Source organism: Nerophis ophidion, linkage group LG07 (genome assembly GCF_033978795.1).
Source record: "Nerophis ophidion isolate RoL-2023_Sa linkage group LG07, RoL_Noph_v1.0, whole genome shotgun sequence".
In the NCBI taxonomy this organism is placed as follows: Eukaryota; Metazoa; Chordata; class Actinopteri; order Syngnathiformes; family Syngnathidae; genus Nerophis; species Nerophis ophidion.
The window spans coordinates 50,443,460-50,460,278 of NC_084617.1; the positions used below are offsets into that span (position 1 = coordinate 50,443,460).

Sequence of the window (16,819 nt, forward strand, 5' to 3'; positions counted from 1 at the left end):
AGCTTATTGTAAGGAATAAGTTTGGTTGAGCTTACCCACCTCGAATCTGTTTTATTTGGTACATGGTGTAATGATAAGTGTGACCAGTGCACACCTGTGAAGGGAAAACCATTTCAGGTGACTACCTCTTGAAGCTCATCGAGAGAATGCCAAGAGTGTGCAAAGCAGTATTGAGAGCGAAGGGTGTCTATTTAGAAGAAACCAGAATATAAAAGATGTTTTGTGTTATTTCATCTTCTTTTGTTATGTACATATCTCCACATGTGTTCATTTATAGTAGTGATGCCTTTAGTGACAATCTACAATGTAAATAGTCATGAAAATAAAGAAAACACATTGAATGATAAGGTGTGTCCAAACTTTTGGCCTCTATTGTATTTTGGTAGATTGTAAAATTAGATATTTACATATAAATGTTTTGTATATATTTATTTACAGACCTTAATTTTTTCCAAACTATGCTTGTAACATGGCAGTAAAACGGCTGATCAAACAAAACAGAAAAGTGGTTGAAGTCTTTATTCATCCATAATAAGATGAATACGAATTTCTCCTTTTTTAAAAAGATTCATCAAGATGTTCATTAAGAGTATTCTTCCTTGTATTTTGAGTTTGAACACTTTCTTAAAGTGGATCATTTTAGTACATTGTTTGATTTCGTTGCTTAATACATTTTATAATATAGCCATTAGCGAAGAAAAATCCATAGATTAGCCGCACCTTTGTATAAGCTGCAAGGTTCAAAGCTTGGGTAAAATGTAGCTTCTTACAGGGAATTACTGTTTTAATTATGTATCTAAGTTTCTATTTGAAACCTGCAGTGAGTGGCCAAGTCACTGCCATTTTTAAACCACACTTCATTGTGTTGGTAATGTGGTAATGTGTATTTAATACATTTAAACTAGCGGAAAAATTGTATGGGTGATCTAATATGGGAACAAAGACCCACAATGAGGCGGCATTTAGCCACTGTGTGTGCGTGTGCGTGCGTGCGTGTGTGTGTGTGTGTCTGTGTGTGTGTGTGTGTGTGTGTGTGTGTGTTTGTGTGTGTGTGTGTGTGTGTTTATTCTTTTCTTCATGTTATTTTTTCGTACAACACTTAGTTTGCCACTTGCCTGTGTATGAAAAGTGCTATATAAACATCTATCCATTTTCTACCGCTTGTCCCTTTTTGGGGTCGTGGAGCCTATCTCAGCTGCATTCGGGCGGAAAGCGGATTACACCCTGGACAAGTCGCCACCTCATTGCAGGGCCAACACAGATAGACAGACAACATTCACACACTAGGGCCAATTTAGTGTTGCCAATCAACCTATCCACAGGTGCATGTCTTTGGAAGTGGGAGGAAGCCGGAGTAACCATAGGGAACCCACGCAGGACATGCAAATTCCACACAGAAAGATCCCGAGCCCAGGATTGAACTCAGGACTACTCAGGACCTTCTGTCACCCCACTGCCGGCTATATAAACACAGTTTGGTAAAAAAAAAAAAAAATAATAATTAACTAAAAAAATGTATCACCCCCCTGCATTACCAGTGAGGACCCCTGTTAAAGATCTCTGCTTTAGGTGATTACATTTGGCGTTTGCCCAGTACCACTGTGCATAAGTAACAATGATGCAAATGGCTTACCGATCATTGATAAAAAGGCTGTTTTTGTGAATCTGGTTCTCCAGCGTGAAGTTGAAGGTGAAGTCTTCGATGCGTTCGTTGTTATGTATTTGTACTTTGGAGGCATACTCGTCCGCTTGGAGATGTTTGATGACATCAGGGAACCACACCGACAGACCATAATACCTGCGAACAACAGAATATTTACAGTATGAAGACACTGCCAGTTCCAGTGTGTTTGATTCCCCAACAGGCGACAGCTCAGTGCCGTCGCTGCTCACACTGGGGAATATTGATCCCAAGAGTGTGATCAATTGTGTCGACGTGCATTTTCTCAGAGCGACAAGCTCAAAATGACAGAAATGCAAGGAGTCCACAAGCCTGGTGCTATTAATAATGCACTTGATTCCTCTACAGCAGTGATCCCCAACCACCGGTCCGGGGACCGGTACCGGTCTGTGACACATTTGCTACCGGGCCGCAGAGAAACATTAAATAATTTATAAAAGACCACATTTTCTCCGACTTAACTTTCGCCTCTACCACGAGACACACCAATAAGCTTGTTTATAGCTGTACAATAAAACTACTCATTGGAATTTTCCGTTTGTTATATATTTTACAACTTTGTGACATGACACAATATTAGGGGTGTAACAGTACATGTAATCGTATTGAACCGTTTCGGTCCGGGGGTTTCGGTCCGGTTCGGAGGTGTATCGAACGAGTTTCCACATGCACATATTAAGTAATGTACCACACGTTGTGTAAACCACCGAGGCACACATACGGCATGCTAGCAGCGAACCGGGCAAAGATAGACTGACCATACCTCCTCTTTTCAGCGGATATGTCCTCTTTTGCAGGGCTGTCCGGGTGGAGTTTCTTAAATGCCTCAAATGTCCGGCATTTTAAGTTAGGGTTGCATGTATTTTCAATGTACTACGTTCAGGGTTAAGAAGGAGTTAAAAACAAAACTAATTGTGCATGCAGTAGCATTTGTGAGGGAGGGGCAGAGACAGAGAGAGCAAGAGAGAGTTATGATAAACGCGCATGCGTCGCCAGGCTCTGCTTTTTACCCATAGATTTGTTTGATTTTATTTTTTATTATCTATAGCAGGGGTGCCCACAGCTAATGTTTAAAAGGCCCACAGCACATTATAAAAATACTATTAAAATAAACAAAAATCTAACTGTGGAGGTCTCCGACCCAGATCCTCGGTTGTGTTGCAGGAAACACCACACCCTGGGGCAGTGGTTTACAACCTTTTAATCAATGTTCACAATATTCAGAATGATCAAAGTTTTTAGCTTTTCAGCTCATGTAGGTGGTTTTCTTCAGCGTGTTCCCTCGTCTGGCCGTCACTCTCGTTTGCCAGCCCCCCCTCATGGTTTCCAAAGCTGCTGATAAAGGGTACAGGTGATTAGATAACTGGTTCCAGCTGAGGTATATACTCACCTGTCTGCTGCTTCATGGCCGGCCCCTGCACACGCCCTGCCCGCAGGGAACGCGTGGACCACGCCCCTCTCCACAATAACAAAACTGAATTAAAAAAGCCTAAAGGTTAAATGTAATTTAGAAAAAGTTGCAATGTTGACTAATAAAACAAAGCTGTTATTTTTCTTTCAAACTGTCATTCCTAAAAACATAATATTGAATCAAAATCAATGTTATTATGAATTATTGACCTATCCAAGGTTTCGATTACTTCACATCAAATATTCTACTAAGAAAAATATTTTGGGTGGAAGATTTCGCAAATTTGGTAAATGAATAACCAAAAAATGTATATTTTGTTGTTTACTTACTGTACCGAAAATGAACCGAATCGTGACCTCTAAACCGAGGTACGTACCGAAGCGAAATTTTTGTGTACCGTTACACCCCTATAAAATATACATGTGACAGATTGTAGCCAAAGGCTTATTTCCATCTGCATGGCATCCCAAAGAAACAAGTCCGGGGCTCCCACTAATTCAGTGTTATAGTTTTTCATGCACTTATTTTTGCTGTATTTATCAGGCACAAGTGGAAAGCCGGTCCCTGAAAATACATTTAACCGGTCCGTGGTGCAAAAAAGGTTGGGGACCACTGCTCTACAGCACAAATGACATTACGGTGCAGCGCTCACCCGAAGGACAGTGTGAACCACACTATGGCTAGTCGCATCATGTTTTCTCGCATCGGGTAGTTGAAACACTTCATGAGATTCAGGTAGATCTGAAGAGAGACAAGAGACAATCACAACTCTAATGTTGGGCATACAGGCACTGACCTGTGGGAAGTTGGCCCCCAATACCATTGCAATCATTAAAATAACATTTTTATTTGTGTCATCACAGTTTTTACGTTATTCCAAACTGCTACATTTGTGCTGCAAAATGTTTTTGTCTGTTTTATTATTAGTTTTTATTATTCATAATCTGTCAGGCTTGTCCCTGACAGTTTTGTTTTGTTTTGGTTTTTCCTCTGTGTATGTCTTTGTTTCCTGTCAGCGCTTTTATTTTGGTCATTTCCTGCTTTTCTCCCTGAGCGCTGTTTCCCCTCTGCTGCGGCTGATTGGCACCTGGCCACACCTGGTGTCAATCAGCCCCCTCTTATTTGAACCTGCTTTGTCCTTCAGTCAGGGCTGGATTATTGTCACCAATACCTGTCAATGTCATTATTACTTATCTTCTGTTCACTCTGTTCATGACATAGTTCCTTCGTGTCACACTAAGTGTTTTTGTTCATAGCCAAGTTTGTTATCCCTCTCGTGCGCGCTTTTTGTTTTTACCCTTTTGTTTGGTTTTGTTTTACTGTTAAAATAAATCATGTTTTCCTTTACGATACCTACCGCCTTCTTTGCATCTTGGGGTTCGTCACCAACACAATGTGACATAATCAGCCCACCCACTTTGTCAAAATCACCCCAAACTTGTCCCATTCATTTGTGCTACCATTGTGTTGCAAATGTTGTTATGTTATTAACATGTTATTATTCATAACCAGACTAGTAACATAAATAATATATCAAATTTTCCGGACTATAAGGCTGTAAATCCTTTTTTTCCCTTAAAACTCGACAGTGCGCCTTATAACCCGGTGAGCCTAATGTAAGGAATAAGTTTGGTTTTGCTTACCCACCTCAAACTATTTTATTTGGTACATCGTGTAATGAAAAGTGTGACCAGTAGATGGTAGTCAAACATAGGAGATACACTTTATTGCCACAAGTATTTGGCCACCCATCCAAATGAACAGAATCAGGTGTCCTAATCAATTGGCCCGGCCACAGGTGTATAAAATCAAGCACTTAGGCATGGAAATTCCATGCTCCTAACCTTGTGGGAACAGTTTGGAGCGGTCCCCTTCCTCTTTCAACATGACAGTGCACAAGTGCACAAAGCAGGGTCCATAAAGGCATAGATGACATAGTCTGGTGTGGATGAACTTGACTGGCCTGCACCCGATAAAACACCTTTAGGATGAATTGGAACGGAGACCTGAGAGTCAGGCCTTCTCGACCAACATCAGTGTGTGACCTCACCAAGGCACTTTTGGAAGAATGGTCGAAAATTCCTATATACACACTCCGCAACCTTGTGGACAGCCTTCCCAGATGAGTTGAGGCTGTAATATCAGCAAAAGATGGGCCCACGTCTTATTGAACCCTTTGGGTTAGGAATGCATTTGCACCTCAAGTTCATTTGTGAGTCAAGACAGGTGGCCAAATACTTTTGGCAATATAGTGTAAGTGTAAGAGCACTACGATGGCAATATGTCTCAAGTGAACAACACCAACATTTTAAATGTCCCATTGAAAATATAGAACATTACACACGACGCTCAAAAATCAATCAAAATGTTTTAGTACGGCTTTGGTAAACTATGAAGCCGCACCGCTTGATGGATTGTCGGCGCATTCAACATACGAGTATTATTATGGTGTGTGTATAAGGTAAGACATATTATCTGCCATTTTGTTTCGCAATATTATGCAAAATAAACTTTTTCTACATTCTGATACCTGCTGATCTGTATTTGGGATCTGCATAAATCCTGAAAAATTGTGCGGATCCACGCCGACGCCATAGTCTCTATCTTCTTGTTATGGGACATTTGTCAGGCTTTCCCTGACAGTTTGTCTATGTGTTAGTTTTTTCCTCTGCATTTGTCTGTTTCCTCTGTGTTTAGTATCTCCTGTCTTTAGTTCCTGTCTAGTGCTCTTATTTTGTCAGCTTCCTGTCTTGTTCCCTGAGTGCTGTGTTCCTCCTCAGCTGCGGCTGATTGGCACCTGGCCACACCTGTTGCCAGTCAGCCTGCTCCTAATTCTACCTGCTTTGTCTTGTGTCAGTTGCTGGATCTTTGTATTGTCATTCGGACTTCTCGTTGCCACATGTTGCTCTTGTCATGTCTGTGATTCTTTTCAGCTATTACCTGTCGTGCTACATTTTGTCCTGGTCGTCGTAGCGGTAAGCTGTTCTTGTTAGCCATTAGCTGTTTTCAGTTTTTCTGTTTTCTACCCACTAGCTTCCATGCTAAAGTTCCTTTTTGTTTTGTAGCTCCCAGTGCTAGCTCCCTTAGTTTGTTATTCCGCCCACGTGCGTGCTTTTTGTTTGTTCTTGTTTAGCTTTAATTAAATCATATTTTCTTGCTCAATGCCTGCCTCCTTCTCTGCATCTTGGGGTTCATCATCAAATAACTCTGACAACATTCATCCTCTACTGTTGCCATTTCTAATATAAGGTATTGTAAAGTTATTACTTATCAGTAACTTGTCAGTAAACTCGCCATGAAAGCGCTAAAACATAACAGTGTAGTGAGTTTACATTACTCACCCAAGGAACCTTAGTTATTAATGTTTCGGTCGGACGGTTTTTCACGGGACACATTTCTGGTGTTGTTGTTTCCGGATGAGGAGATGCTGCTCCGTTATTGATTGAAGTAAAGTCTGAATGTCATTAATACAGTTAGTTCCATCTTTTGACACTTCTTCCACTCCCGTCCTTGCACGCTACACCAAAGATGACGGGGAGAAGACGCTGCCGAAGGTGAGCCACGTAAATAAGACAAAAATGTGCAGCTCAAAAAATAAATGGGAACGTTTGGGGGGATTTTGACTTGGTGCTTATGAATAATAAAACATTATTTAACATAAAAAGTAAAATGATTACTAAAAGAATTGGGGCAAAACCAGCAAAAACATGCCACAAATAAATGGGATAAGTTTGGGGAAATGTTGACATATTTGGGGGCCTGTTGTGAATATTATTGAGGTGACAACGTTGAAAACTTTTGCAGCACAAATGTAGTACAAACGTTTGGGAAAGTTCTGGAAAGATTGTGTGACTAGGTGGGTGGGCTTGATGACATCACTAGTTACAAAATTTATTTTCGAATAACTTAAAAACAAAAAGGTTTACGGCTCAATTACAGTGTTATTTTAATAATTGCAATGATATGGGGGGCCAACTGCAGTGCAGAGCTATTTGGACTGTGACGGACAGCAAAGTGTTTTATTCAAAATATGCATTTTCTTATCCTGAAGGAATTGTTGAAAATAAACAGGTTCGAGAAAAACACACCCCATGGATTTCAGCCTTCATCCGGAAGATAGCTTTGGAAACTGGATTTCCAGACTGTGACTCCATTTCAACCAATTCATCAAGCTGCTTTGGGATCTTTATCCTGTTCACCTGTGAAAGTAAACAATGACAGTAAGCGAAAGTGTGTTGAAGAGTATTATGAATTGTTGCATATATCCATCTTTTTCGACACAAAAAAAACGCTGTCGCCATTTTCAGGTCTTAAATGGCTGTCAAAGTGTACCAAATTGTCAGAGAATGTCCTGAGCAATCTATTTTCCAGGTGAGACGCATGATTCATGATCTGTTTTCATGCTAACATGTTAGCTTTGTAGCTAATTTTGCAAGTACACACTTTAGAATCATATATTTTGGTACTTGACACATTTTGCGCCTTTCCGCCATTGTAGTCCGTGCTGACTTCTTGTTATGGGGCATTCATCCTCTGCTGCGGCCATTTCTAATATAAAGTACTGTAAAGTTTTAACTTATATCTCGCTATGGAAGCACTAAAACCTGTCGGTGTAGTGGGTTTACATGTTCTGCCCACAGAATTTTAGTTATTAGAGAGTTCTGGTCAGACGTTTTTTCAAGGGACACATTCACAGGTGTGCTCAAAGCACACCTGTGAATGGGGTGTGCTCAAAGCACACCTGTGAAGTGAAAACCATTTCAGGTTACTACATATTAGATAGATAGATAGTACTTTATTGATTACTTCAGAAGGGTTCCTTCAGGAAAATTCAAAAGCTTGAAAATCATGGAGAGAATGCCAAGAGTGTGCAAAGCAGTAATCAGAGCAAAGTGTGGCTATTTTGAAGAAACTAGAGTATAAAACATGTTTTCAGTTATTTCACCTTTTTTGTTAAGTACATAACTCCACATGTGTTCATTCATAGTTTTGATGCCTTCAGTGACAATGTAAATAGTCATGAAAATAAAGAAAACTTATAAACTTATATATATATATATATATATATATATATATATATATATATATATATATATATATATATATATATACATATATATATCAATCATCAACGCACAGACTACTTAACATGCAGTTCAAGCTGCAAATAATCCTGAATGACAAAACAGCTAAGGGTGCCAGCGTGTGTTAAAACATGTCCTAGTGGTGGAAAAAAATAATAAGATAAGCCTCTTTGCTTCCTTCCAAGAAAGCAAAGGCAGAGCAGCTCAGAGGAGAAATCAAACACAAACTCACGCTGAAGACTTTCTCGGGCTGCCCGCGTGCTCTCATGTTGGTGTCGTGGATTTGCTTGAGGATCATCCAGGCTTCGTCGTGCTTCCCCACCTGACGGCAGGCACAGACAGAGAGAGAGAAAAACATGTTTGTCACTAGGAGACAGCAACAGTTTGCCTTGTACAATTACATTCAAGTAGGCACACATGCAAAATATCTTGTCTTGGATCTGTCAAACTGCCGGCCAATCTCTAAGCAACCATTTTTATCCAAATACGACAGGATGTGGTCTATACTCGACTCCAATCCCGCCCTACAGTGGGAAAGAATTCATACAGCCTCGTTCATGGGTGGATCTCACCTGAGAGGAAGGGTGAGATCCACCCAGTCTGCATTGCAAAATGCAGACTGCATTTTGCAATGCAGTCTGCTGAAAATGACGGAAAAGTGCTGTAAAACTCAACACTCTACTGCCATCTGTCGGCTAAAGTGGGTAGTGCAACCCCTAATTTTTTACGTTTCATGCGTCAGGTAACCCACAACAAAAGGCCTCATTACGATTTTCAACTTATTCATGACAAAGCCAAGAACAAAAGGAGGATTTGTATCGGGGATTCCTTTGAAAGATGGAGACGATTGAAGGCAAAGATAATTTTTTTCATATAGCGCCAAACTTGCTAATTTTCACCTTGATAGGTAAGTCAGGCATTTACTTTTTCCGAACACTTGTAATAAATGGGAATGGACATTTGGTAGGTATGTAAACTATTTTGTCCAACACAGTCTATGATCTTGTCTAACAAAGCTAGTATGTTCCTGCAACGAATGCTTAGTGTGATGTGCTTCGCTCCTAGTGTAATGCTTAGCATGCTAGCCCGGTCAATGACACATTGACATAAAGGCTAAGGGGGGAAATAAATGCCTGTTAGCCTGTATGTCCATGTGTATTGGAACTCACAGGGCAAAATATATTTTGACAAATAAAACCTATCAAGATATGTGTAGTGTCAGTGCCTGTTTTGTTTTCAATATGCTGATATGCTGGGGAAATGGGTTCCAACATTAGCACACCTGTCATCATGGCAAAGTGAAACGTATGGAGACAGCCAAATGACAAGATAAAATAATTACTAATTTGTGTAGCGTATAGGAATACCTTGGCGTACTTTAGGCTGCTAAGCATGCTCTACTTATTTTCACCAGTATAACCATTGCTAGCATTGGTTGTAGTTGTATTTAGTCTTTGTTTTCAGATAGTACTGACAATAACCATATGATTGCCGTTTGTTGTGATATAATACGTAGGCATGACGTACTTCTTCTTGAAAACAGCCTAATTTCTGTGTAAAATGTATTTGTTAGAGATTTGTTATTGACAAAACGTTTGTCTATTCAGATGTTATGGTCCCAGCACCCCTAGTAAGAGGCAGTGGAAGTTTGAAGTTTCTTGGAGTTGCCCAGTCGATCTAGCTGGAATCAGCTGCATATCTGGCAACATCTGTCAGGGAGTGAGGGAGGGGACTACAGAATTTTGACCGTGATTGCAGTACCATTCCTGGCCACATTATTACATATGGCTCCTTTAAGTTAGTGCGGGTTTTAAAGACACCGTCCTAAGGTGGTTTCCATTCTTACTTGACAGACGTGTTTTTCGTTGTCAACATTGGACATTTTTCTTCAAAAATATTGTAATATTGGTCAAGGTTTAATTATTTATATCGCACAATTAAAAAAATCTACCACCCTAAATTGCAGTACAAATTAAAAAATATAATTAAAATCACATTTAGTACTGTCATGTCTTTTGATCATGTCTTGTTTGGCTATATTCTGTTGACCTTTGGACTCTTTAAGTTCCTGTTTTTTTTCACTCTCTTGTTTTGTTGCCATGGTTGCAAATTACGTTCACCTGTCTCTGATTAGTGTTCAGTCGCTCACCTGCTACCCGAGCACTAATCAGAGGCATTATTTAAGCCTGCCATTGCCGGTCGGTCGGCCTGGCGTCATTGTGTTCTTTTTATGCTCTGTCCATGCCAGTTTTTTCATGCCAAAGTCCATGCTGCTCTAGTCAAGCGGGCTCACATTACACCAGTTAGAAATTTCTGCATTGGCTCCTTGTGTGTTTCAGGATCAATTATAAGGTTCTCCTCTCTGAGCTGCCACCTTATCGCGGTAGAGGAGTTTGCGTGTCCCAATGATCCTAGGAGCTATGTTGTCCGGGGGCTTTATGCCCCCTGGTAGGGTCTCCCAAGGCAAACAGGTTCTAGGTGAGGGATCAGACAAAGAGCAGCTCGAAGACCTTTATGAAGAAGAGAAAACATGGACACAGATTTCCCTCGCCCGGAGGCGGATCACCGGGGCCTCCCTCTGGAGCCAGGCCCGGAGGTGGGGCACGATGGCGAGCGCCTGGTGTCCGGGCCTGTTCCCATGGGGCCCGGCCGGGCACAGCCCGAAGAGGCAACGTGGGTCACCCCTCCAATGGGCTCACCACCCTGTCAGAGAAAGTTTCAATTCCCACCCCCGGAAGAACTTTAGCTTTAGTGTGTGTGTGTGTGTGTGTGTGTGTGTGTGTGTGTGTGTGTGTGTGTGTGTGTGTGTGTGTGTGTGTGTGTGTGTGTGTGTGTGTTTGTGTTTGGTTTCTGTGTCCATGCGGACATTTGTGATAATGGGGGATATGAGTTACCGGGTTATTGTTTTTAACTTTGTAAAGCACATTGCGTTGCATTTTTTTACGTATGAAAAGCGTTTTATAAATCAAGTTTGATTGATTAATGTAAAAGTACAATAATAAACATGTTAGGGAGGGACGGTCAATATGGCCTAAAATCTAAATAGTGATATGTATTGCAGCCTCCTGCTGTAACGATGTATATCACAATATACTATTTGGTATGTAAATCATAATAAAAGCATTTCAAAACAGGTTTCAAAGGTTCCTAATTTGGCTGCAGACATATGCAATAACACATTGGATCATTTTTGGTTGTATTTTTTTTTTTTTCCAATGTTGTTATTGTTTTCCTTATTCATTTACTGGTAAACTCTGGTTACTTCTCTTGTTACATGTTTATATCTACAGTTTTGTAATAATGTAACAAGCACTCGTATTATACAAATGGTAAAACTGGTAATGGATGTACTCGTATAGCGCTTTTCTACCCCTTTTTAAGGAGCCCAAAGCGCTTTGACAGTATTTCCACATTCACCCATTCACACACACATTCACACACTGATCGCGGGAGCTCTCATGCAAGGCGCTAACCAGGACCCATCAGGAGCAAGGGTGTAGTGTCTTGCCCAAGGACACAACGGACGTGACTGGGATGGTAGAAGGTGGGGATTGAACCAGTAACCCTCAGATTGCTGGCACGGCCACTCTCCCAACTTCGCCACGCCATCATGCAAGTAGTTAGTGTTACAGGAGGAGTATTGGTCAGAACAATTCCAATACTGACATTTTTTACGATCATTTAATGATTTAATATTTGACCACAATTGTAGTCAGATGGTGGTGTGACAATATCAATCAAATATTTAAAATATTGTTATCCCCGTAAAAGCCCTCTTTTATCTAGGGACTTATTTCCTAAGTTTGTAAACAATAATACAAACGGCAAAATGTGGTTTAATAATAAAAAAAATACCAATCTAATTACTTTAGTACTAAAAAAATATTCATACTATACTTGTTATCATTACTGTTCATATTTGTATCTATTCGCGCATCTCTGTTTACCTTTATGAGCTCTAGCTTGCGGTTAGCATATTAACTGCTATGTAAAGCTATTCCTCGTCCTTCTGTGATACTCCTAAAAAACAAATGATAGTTTATTTATCATTATTCATGTCACCGTAGAGGCAAGGATTGCTGACTGAGAAGCAGATTTACACTGTGGAGGGACGTTAGCCGATAGCTTGCTACAATGCGTGAAGGACATGGTCTTTCGCTTGTCACTATCACAGTTAGAGTGTGTCAACATGTGTTATCCTGATATAACGATAGTATCAAGCAGCCAAGTATATAGGATTTATATCGTCAACTGTTAATATCGCATAACCCTATTGTTGAATTATTGCATTTCTGACAGTGTCAATCCCAACTGAGCATTATTATCAACGCAGGATCACATAAGTGAACCTAATTGTGACTGTACAGTATTTCCACTGCTCATTACTGCTTTATGTGGGTCGAGGCATATATTTTGTGAGTCTTCACTAATAAGCATAGTGTAGTTGCATTGCATGTCACGTGAATGTCCATGCTGACACAGCAAAGTGAGGGAATCTGTGAAAATAATGCAACATAATGCAGATGCAGTCAGGAAAAAATGTGCAGTAAGCAACTATTTCCAGCTCGACTATTTGTGTGTATTATTGGGGAAGAAATTGTACCTCAAGGTAAAATCTGGGGCTTTCAGGCATGAAAGTAAGTGCGACCACCGCGCACACACAAGGCAGGGCGCAGACGACCACAAACACCCTCCAACTATGGAACTGGTACGCCGAGCCCATGCTGAAACTCCATCCTGCAAACAGAAGTGCAATTCAGGTTCGATTAGCCTTTGGCATTATGAATAGGGAAATGATTCAAGATGTGAATATGAGTGCATGTGAATTGTATTTCAAAATGGTGTCCTTCAAGTGTACACATAGTTCGGAACATTTCTTTCAGCTCATGTCGCAATGAAACATTAAAAAAAAACAGATATCAGTAATTCAGTATCATAGAACTACAACACGTGACATGCACTGCACTCCTGTTGCACTCATACAGAGGAATAATCGACTTTTTTACCCTAAATAATGTCTTTGTCTAAGACACAGTCTGGTGTTTTATTACAGTAAGCCATTTCATTCATTGAGACTAATATTCACACTTAATAAATAACAATTATTTACAGTTGCACCTTTACAGTAGGAAAGGGGATTAATATGGCCCTATTAATATGAGTATACCTCTCCATTTATCAGCTTTCTTTTGTACTTCACGTTATTACATATATGTATTGTTGCATTTGAAACAATTGTATTGTCGATAGTTGAGGTAACTATTGTTATTATTCATTATCCATCCATCCATCTTCTTCCGATTATCCGAGGTCGGGTTGCGGGGGCAGCAGCCTAAGCAGGGAGGTGCCCCGCCTTCGGCTGCTGCCCAGCTCACACTGCACCCTACCCTTATGGCCCCTGCTATGGGTGGTGAGCCCATTGGAGGGGGGACCCACGTGGCCTCTTCGGGCTGTGCCCGGCCGGCCCCCATGGGGACAGGCCCGGCCACCAGGCGCTCGCCATCGTGCCCCACCTCCGGGCCTGTCTACAGAGGGGGGCTACGGTGACCCACATCCGAGTGAGGGAAATCTGGGTCCTTTGTTTGTGTTCTTCATAGAGGTCTTCAAGCTGCTCTTTGTCTGATCCCTTACTTTGGACCAGTTTGCCTTTGGAGACCCTACCCGGGGGCATAGAACATAGCTCATAGGATCATTGGGACATGCAAACTCCTCTACAACGTTAAAGTGGCAGCTCAGAGAGGAGATTATTCATATCATTAGTGCTATTTCTATTGGTATTTGTATTTCTCCATTTGTAGTGTAATAATGTTCATTGTCATTTCTGTGTTATTAATACTTGATTGATTGTTTGATTGATTGATTGATACTTTTATTAGTAGATTGCACAGTTCAGTACATATTCCGTACAATTGACCACTAAATGGTAACACCCGAATAAGTTTTTCAACTTGTTCAAGTCGGGGTCCACGTTAATCAATTCATGGTAACTAACTTGCCTAACTAATTGCTCCTTTGCTATCCCTTTTACTATATTTGTACATATCGTATTTGCCGATGGTTTTCTGTTGTTGTTGTTATTGTTGTGTTATCTTCCTCTTGTCCTCGCAATTTCACCCTCTATTTTCTTTTTTTTTCTCTTTCTATCCCCTTCCTGCTGCGGTACAACTGTGCCAAATAATAATAAAAATCAATTCAATAAAGTCAAATACAAATAGGGAAACAAGGGAAGTATTCCACACATTTCTTTTTGTAAAGTAAATCAGGCAAAACATTATGATTTTTCTGAGAAGCCGGAGAGGACAAAAAATAAAAAATATATGGCACTATTCGTCGCAGTTTACCTGACACATGAAACGTGACAAACTGGGGGGTTGCACTATCCACTTTAACCGCTAGACGGCAGTAGAGAGTATAATATCCTAAAATGTGTTTTATGGCAATTCCAACTTTAATCACAGCATCAGTTATGTAGCGTGCCGCTTTTCATCATCTTCAGCAGACTGCATTGCTAAATGACCCCCCCCCCCCATCGCCCTCCCACCCCCAACCTCTTCCTATACCGTGAAATAAGTATATATAATCTTAACAGAAATACATGTTTGTAATGCTTGATAATATCATATTTGATGCATTATTTGCTCATATTAAAGTTTAAAAACAGTCAGTCTGTCAAGACTTGGACTATGGGATAATTTGTATTTCCAACGCAAAGGGAAATTGGCGAGCCAGAAGGGAATGTGAGTACATTTTTATTTTTTACACTAATAAACAACAAAAAGGCAAAACTACAAAAAACAAAACTAGCACAATGGCATGAGTATAGGCAAAAACAAAACTAAACAACTGTGACATAACTAAACCAAAAACGTACTTGACATGAGCAGGAGGGAATAAACAGCATGGCTTGGCATGAAACGGGTTAAGGGATATGTTAAGTTGCCACACTGAACACTTGGCAACTCCAGGTTTAAATAATACCAGTGATAATTACAAGCAGGTGTTAGAACTGAGGACAGGGGCGTGATATGAGGGCATGGTGAAAATCAATGAGTTGCTATGGTAATAAAGAAAACAAGGAAGTGCAGGTACAGGAACCGAGTGTCCAAAAAATAAAACCAAACATGACAAAAACTAAACATGATTTCATGGGCGTGACACAGTCAATCAATCAAACCTCACAAACGCTTTTCATACATAAAACAAATGCAACACAAAGTGCTTTACAGACTTAAAGACAATATCCCAATGACCCAGATCCCCCATTACTCCACACGCGCACACACACACACACACACGCACACACGCATATGCACACACAAAAACAAATGAATGCATGGCTGACTACTCAGTGGCCTAGTGGTTAGAGTGTATGCCCTGAGATCGGTAGGTTGTGAATTCAAACCCCGACTATAAAAATGGGACCCATTACCTCCCTGCTTGGCACTCAGCATCAAGGGTTGAAATTGGGGGTTAAATCCCCAAAACTGATTCCCGGGTGCGGCCACCACTGCTGCTCCTGCTCCCCTCACCTCCCGTGCAAGGGTGATGGGTCAAATGCAGAGAATAATTTCACCACACCTAGTGTGAGTGTGACAATCATTGGTACTTTAACTTTAACTTAAGTACAGAGGTGCCAGGTGAGTAAACACTATCACAGGAGCCATCTGCACCAGGACGCAACCAGGACGCTGACACAAGGCGACCCTACAGCACGGCTGACAACCTCTGAGGCAGATGGCTCCTTCTGAGAACGCTGGAAAGTAAAAATAATTAAACATTAAACAAATTAGGAAAAAATAGGGCTGTTAACCTTTGGGTGTCCCAGGATTCGATTGAATATCGATTATTGGGTTCACGATTCGATTCAAAATCGACTTTTTGTTTTTCAATTCAACACGATTCTCGATTCAAAAACAAATTTTTTCCGATTTAAAAGGATTCTCTATTCATTTAATACATAGGATTTCAGCAGGATCTACCCCAGTCTGCTGACATGAGAGCAGAGTAGTAGATTTTTGTAAAAAGCTTTTAATTGTAAAGGACAATGTTTTATCAACTGATTGCAATAATGTAAATTTGTTTTAACTATTAAACGAACCAAAAATATGACTTATTTTATCTTTGTGAAAACATTGGACACAGTGTGTTGTCAAGCTTATGAGATGCGATGCAAGTGTAAGCCACTGTGACACTATTGTTCTTTTTTTTCTTTTTTTCTATAAATGTCTAATGATAATGTCAATGAGGGATTTTTAATCACTGCTATGCTGAAATTATAACTAATATTGATACTGGTGTGGATGATATTTATTTTTGTTTCACTACTTTTGGTTTGTTCTGTGTCGTGTTTGTGTCTCCACTCAATTGCTCTGTTTATTGCAGTTCTGAGTGTTGCTGTGTCAGGTTTGGTATTGGAATTGGATTGCATTGTTATGGTATTGCTGTGTAGTGGTTTGTTGGATTGATAAAAAAAAAAAAAAAAAAATCGATTTTGTTAAAATGAGAATCGATTCTGAATCGCACAACGTGAGAATGGTGATTCAAATTTGAATCAATTTTTTCCCACACCCATAGTAAGAACCATAAGTTGGAATGAAGGATACAATTTTAAGTACAAAAACCAAAAACTTGTGAAGTTGGCAC

At 40.3% G+C, this 16,819-nt stretch overlaps 1 protein-coding gene across 1 annotated transcript in view; it reads right to left on the bottom strand.

Moving 5' to 3' along the window:
* The window catches only part of sv2ca (synaptic vesicle glycoprotein 2Ca), a 117,820-nt gene that overhangs the window by 19,206 nt on the left and 81,795 nt on the right, over positions 1-16,819 (bottom strand). The window contains exons 5-9 of the mRNA XM_061906337.1: positions 12,780-12,913; positions 8,409-8,498; positions 7,181-7,291; positions 3,745-3,833; positions 1,634-1,798 (exon numbers count right to left, since the gene is read on the bottom strand). Of these exons, the coding sequence (XP_061762321.1) occupies positions 1,634-1,798; positions 3,745-3,833; positions 7,181-7,291; positions 8,409-8,498; positions 12,780-12,913 (589 nt within the window). The remainder of the gene's footprint in view (positions 1-1,633; positions 1,799-3,744; positions 3,834-7,180; positions 7,292-8,408; positions 8,499-12,779; positions 12,914-16,819) is intronic.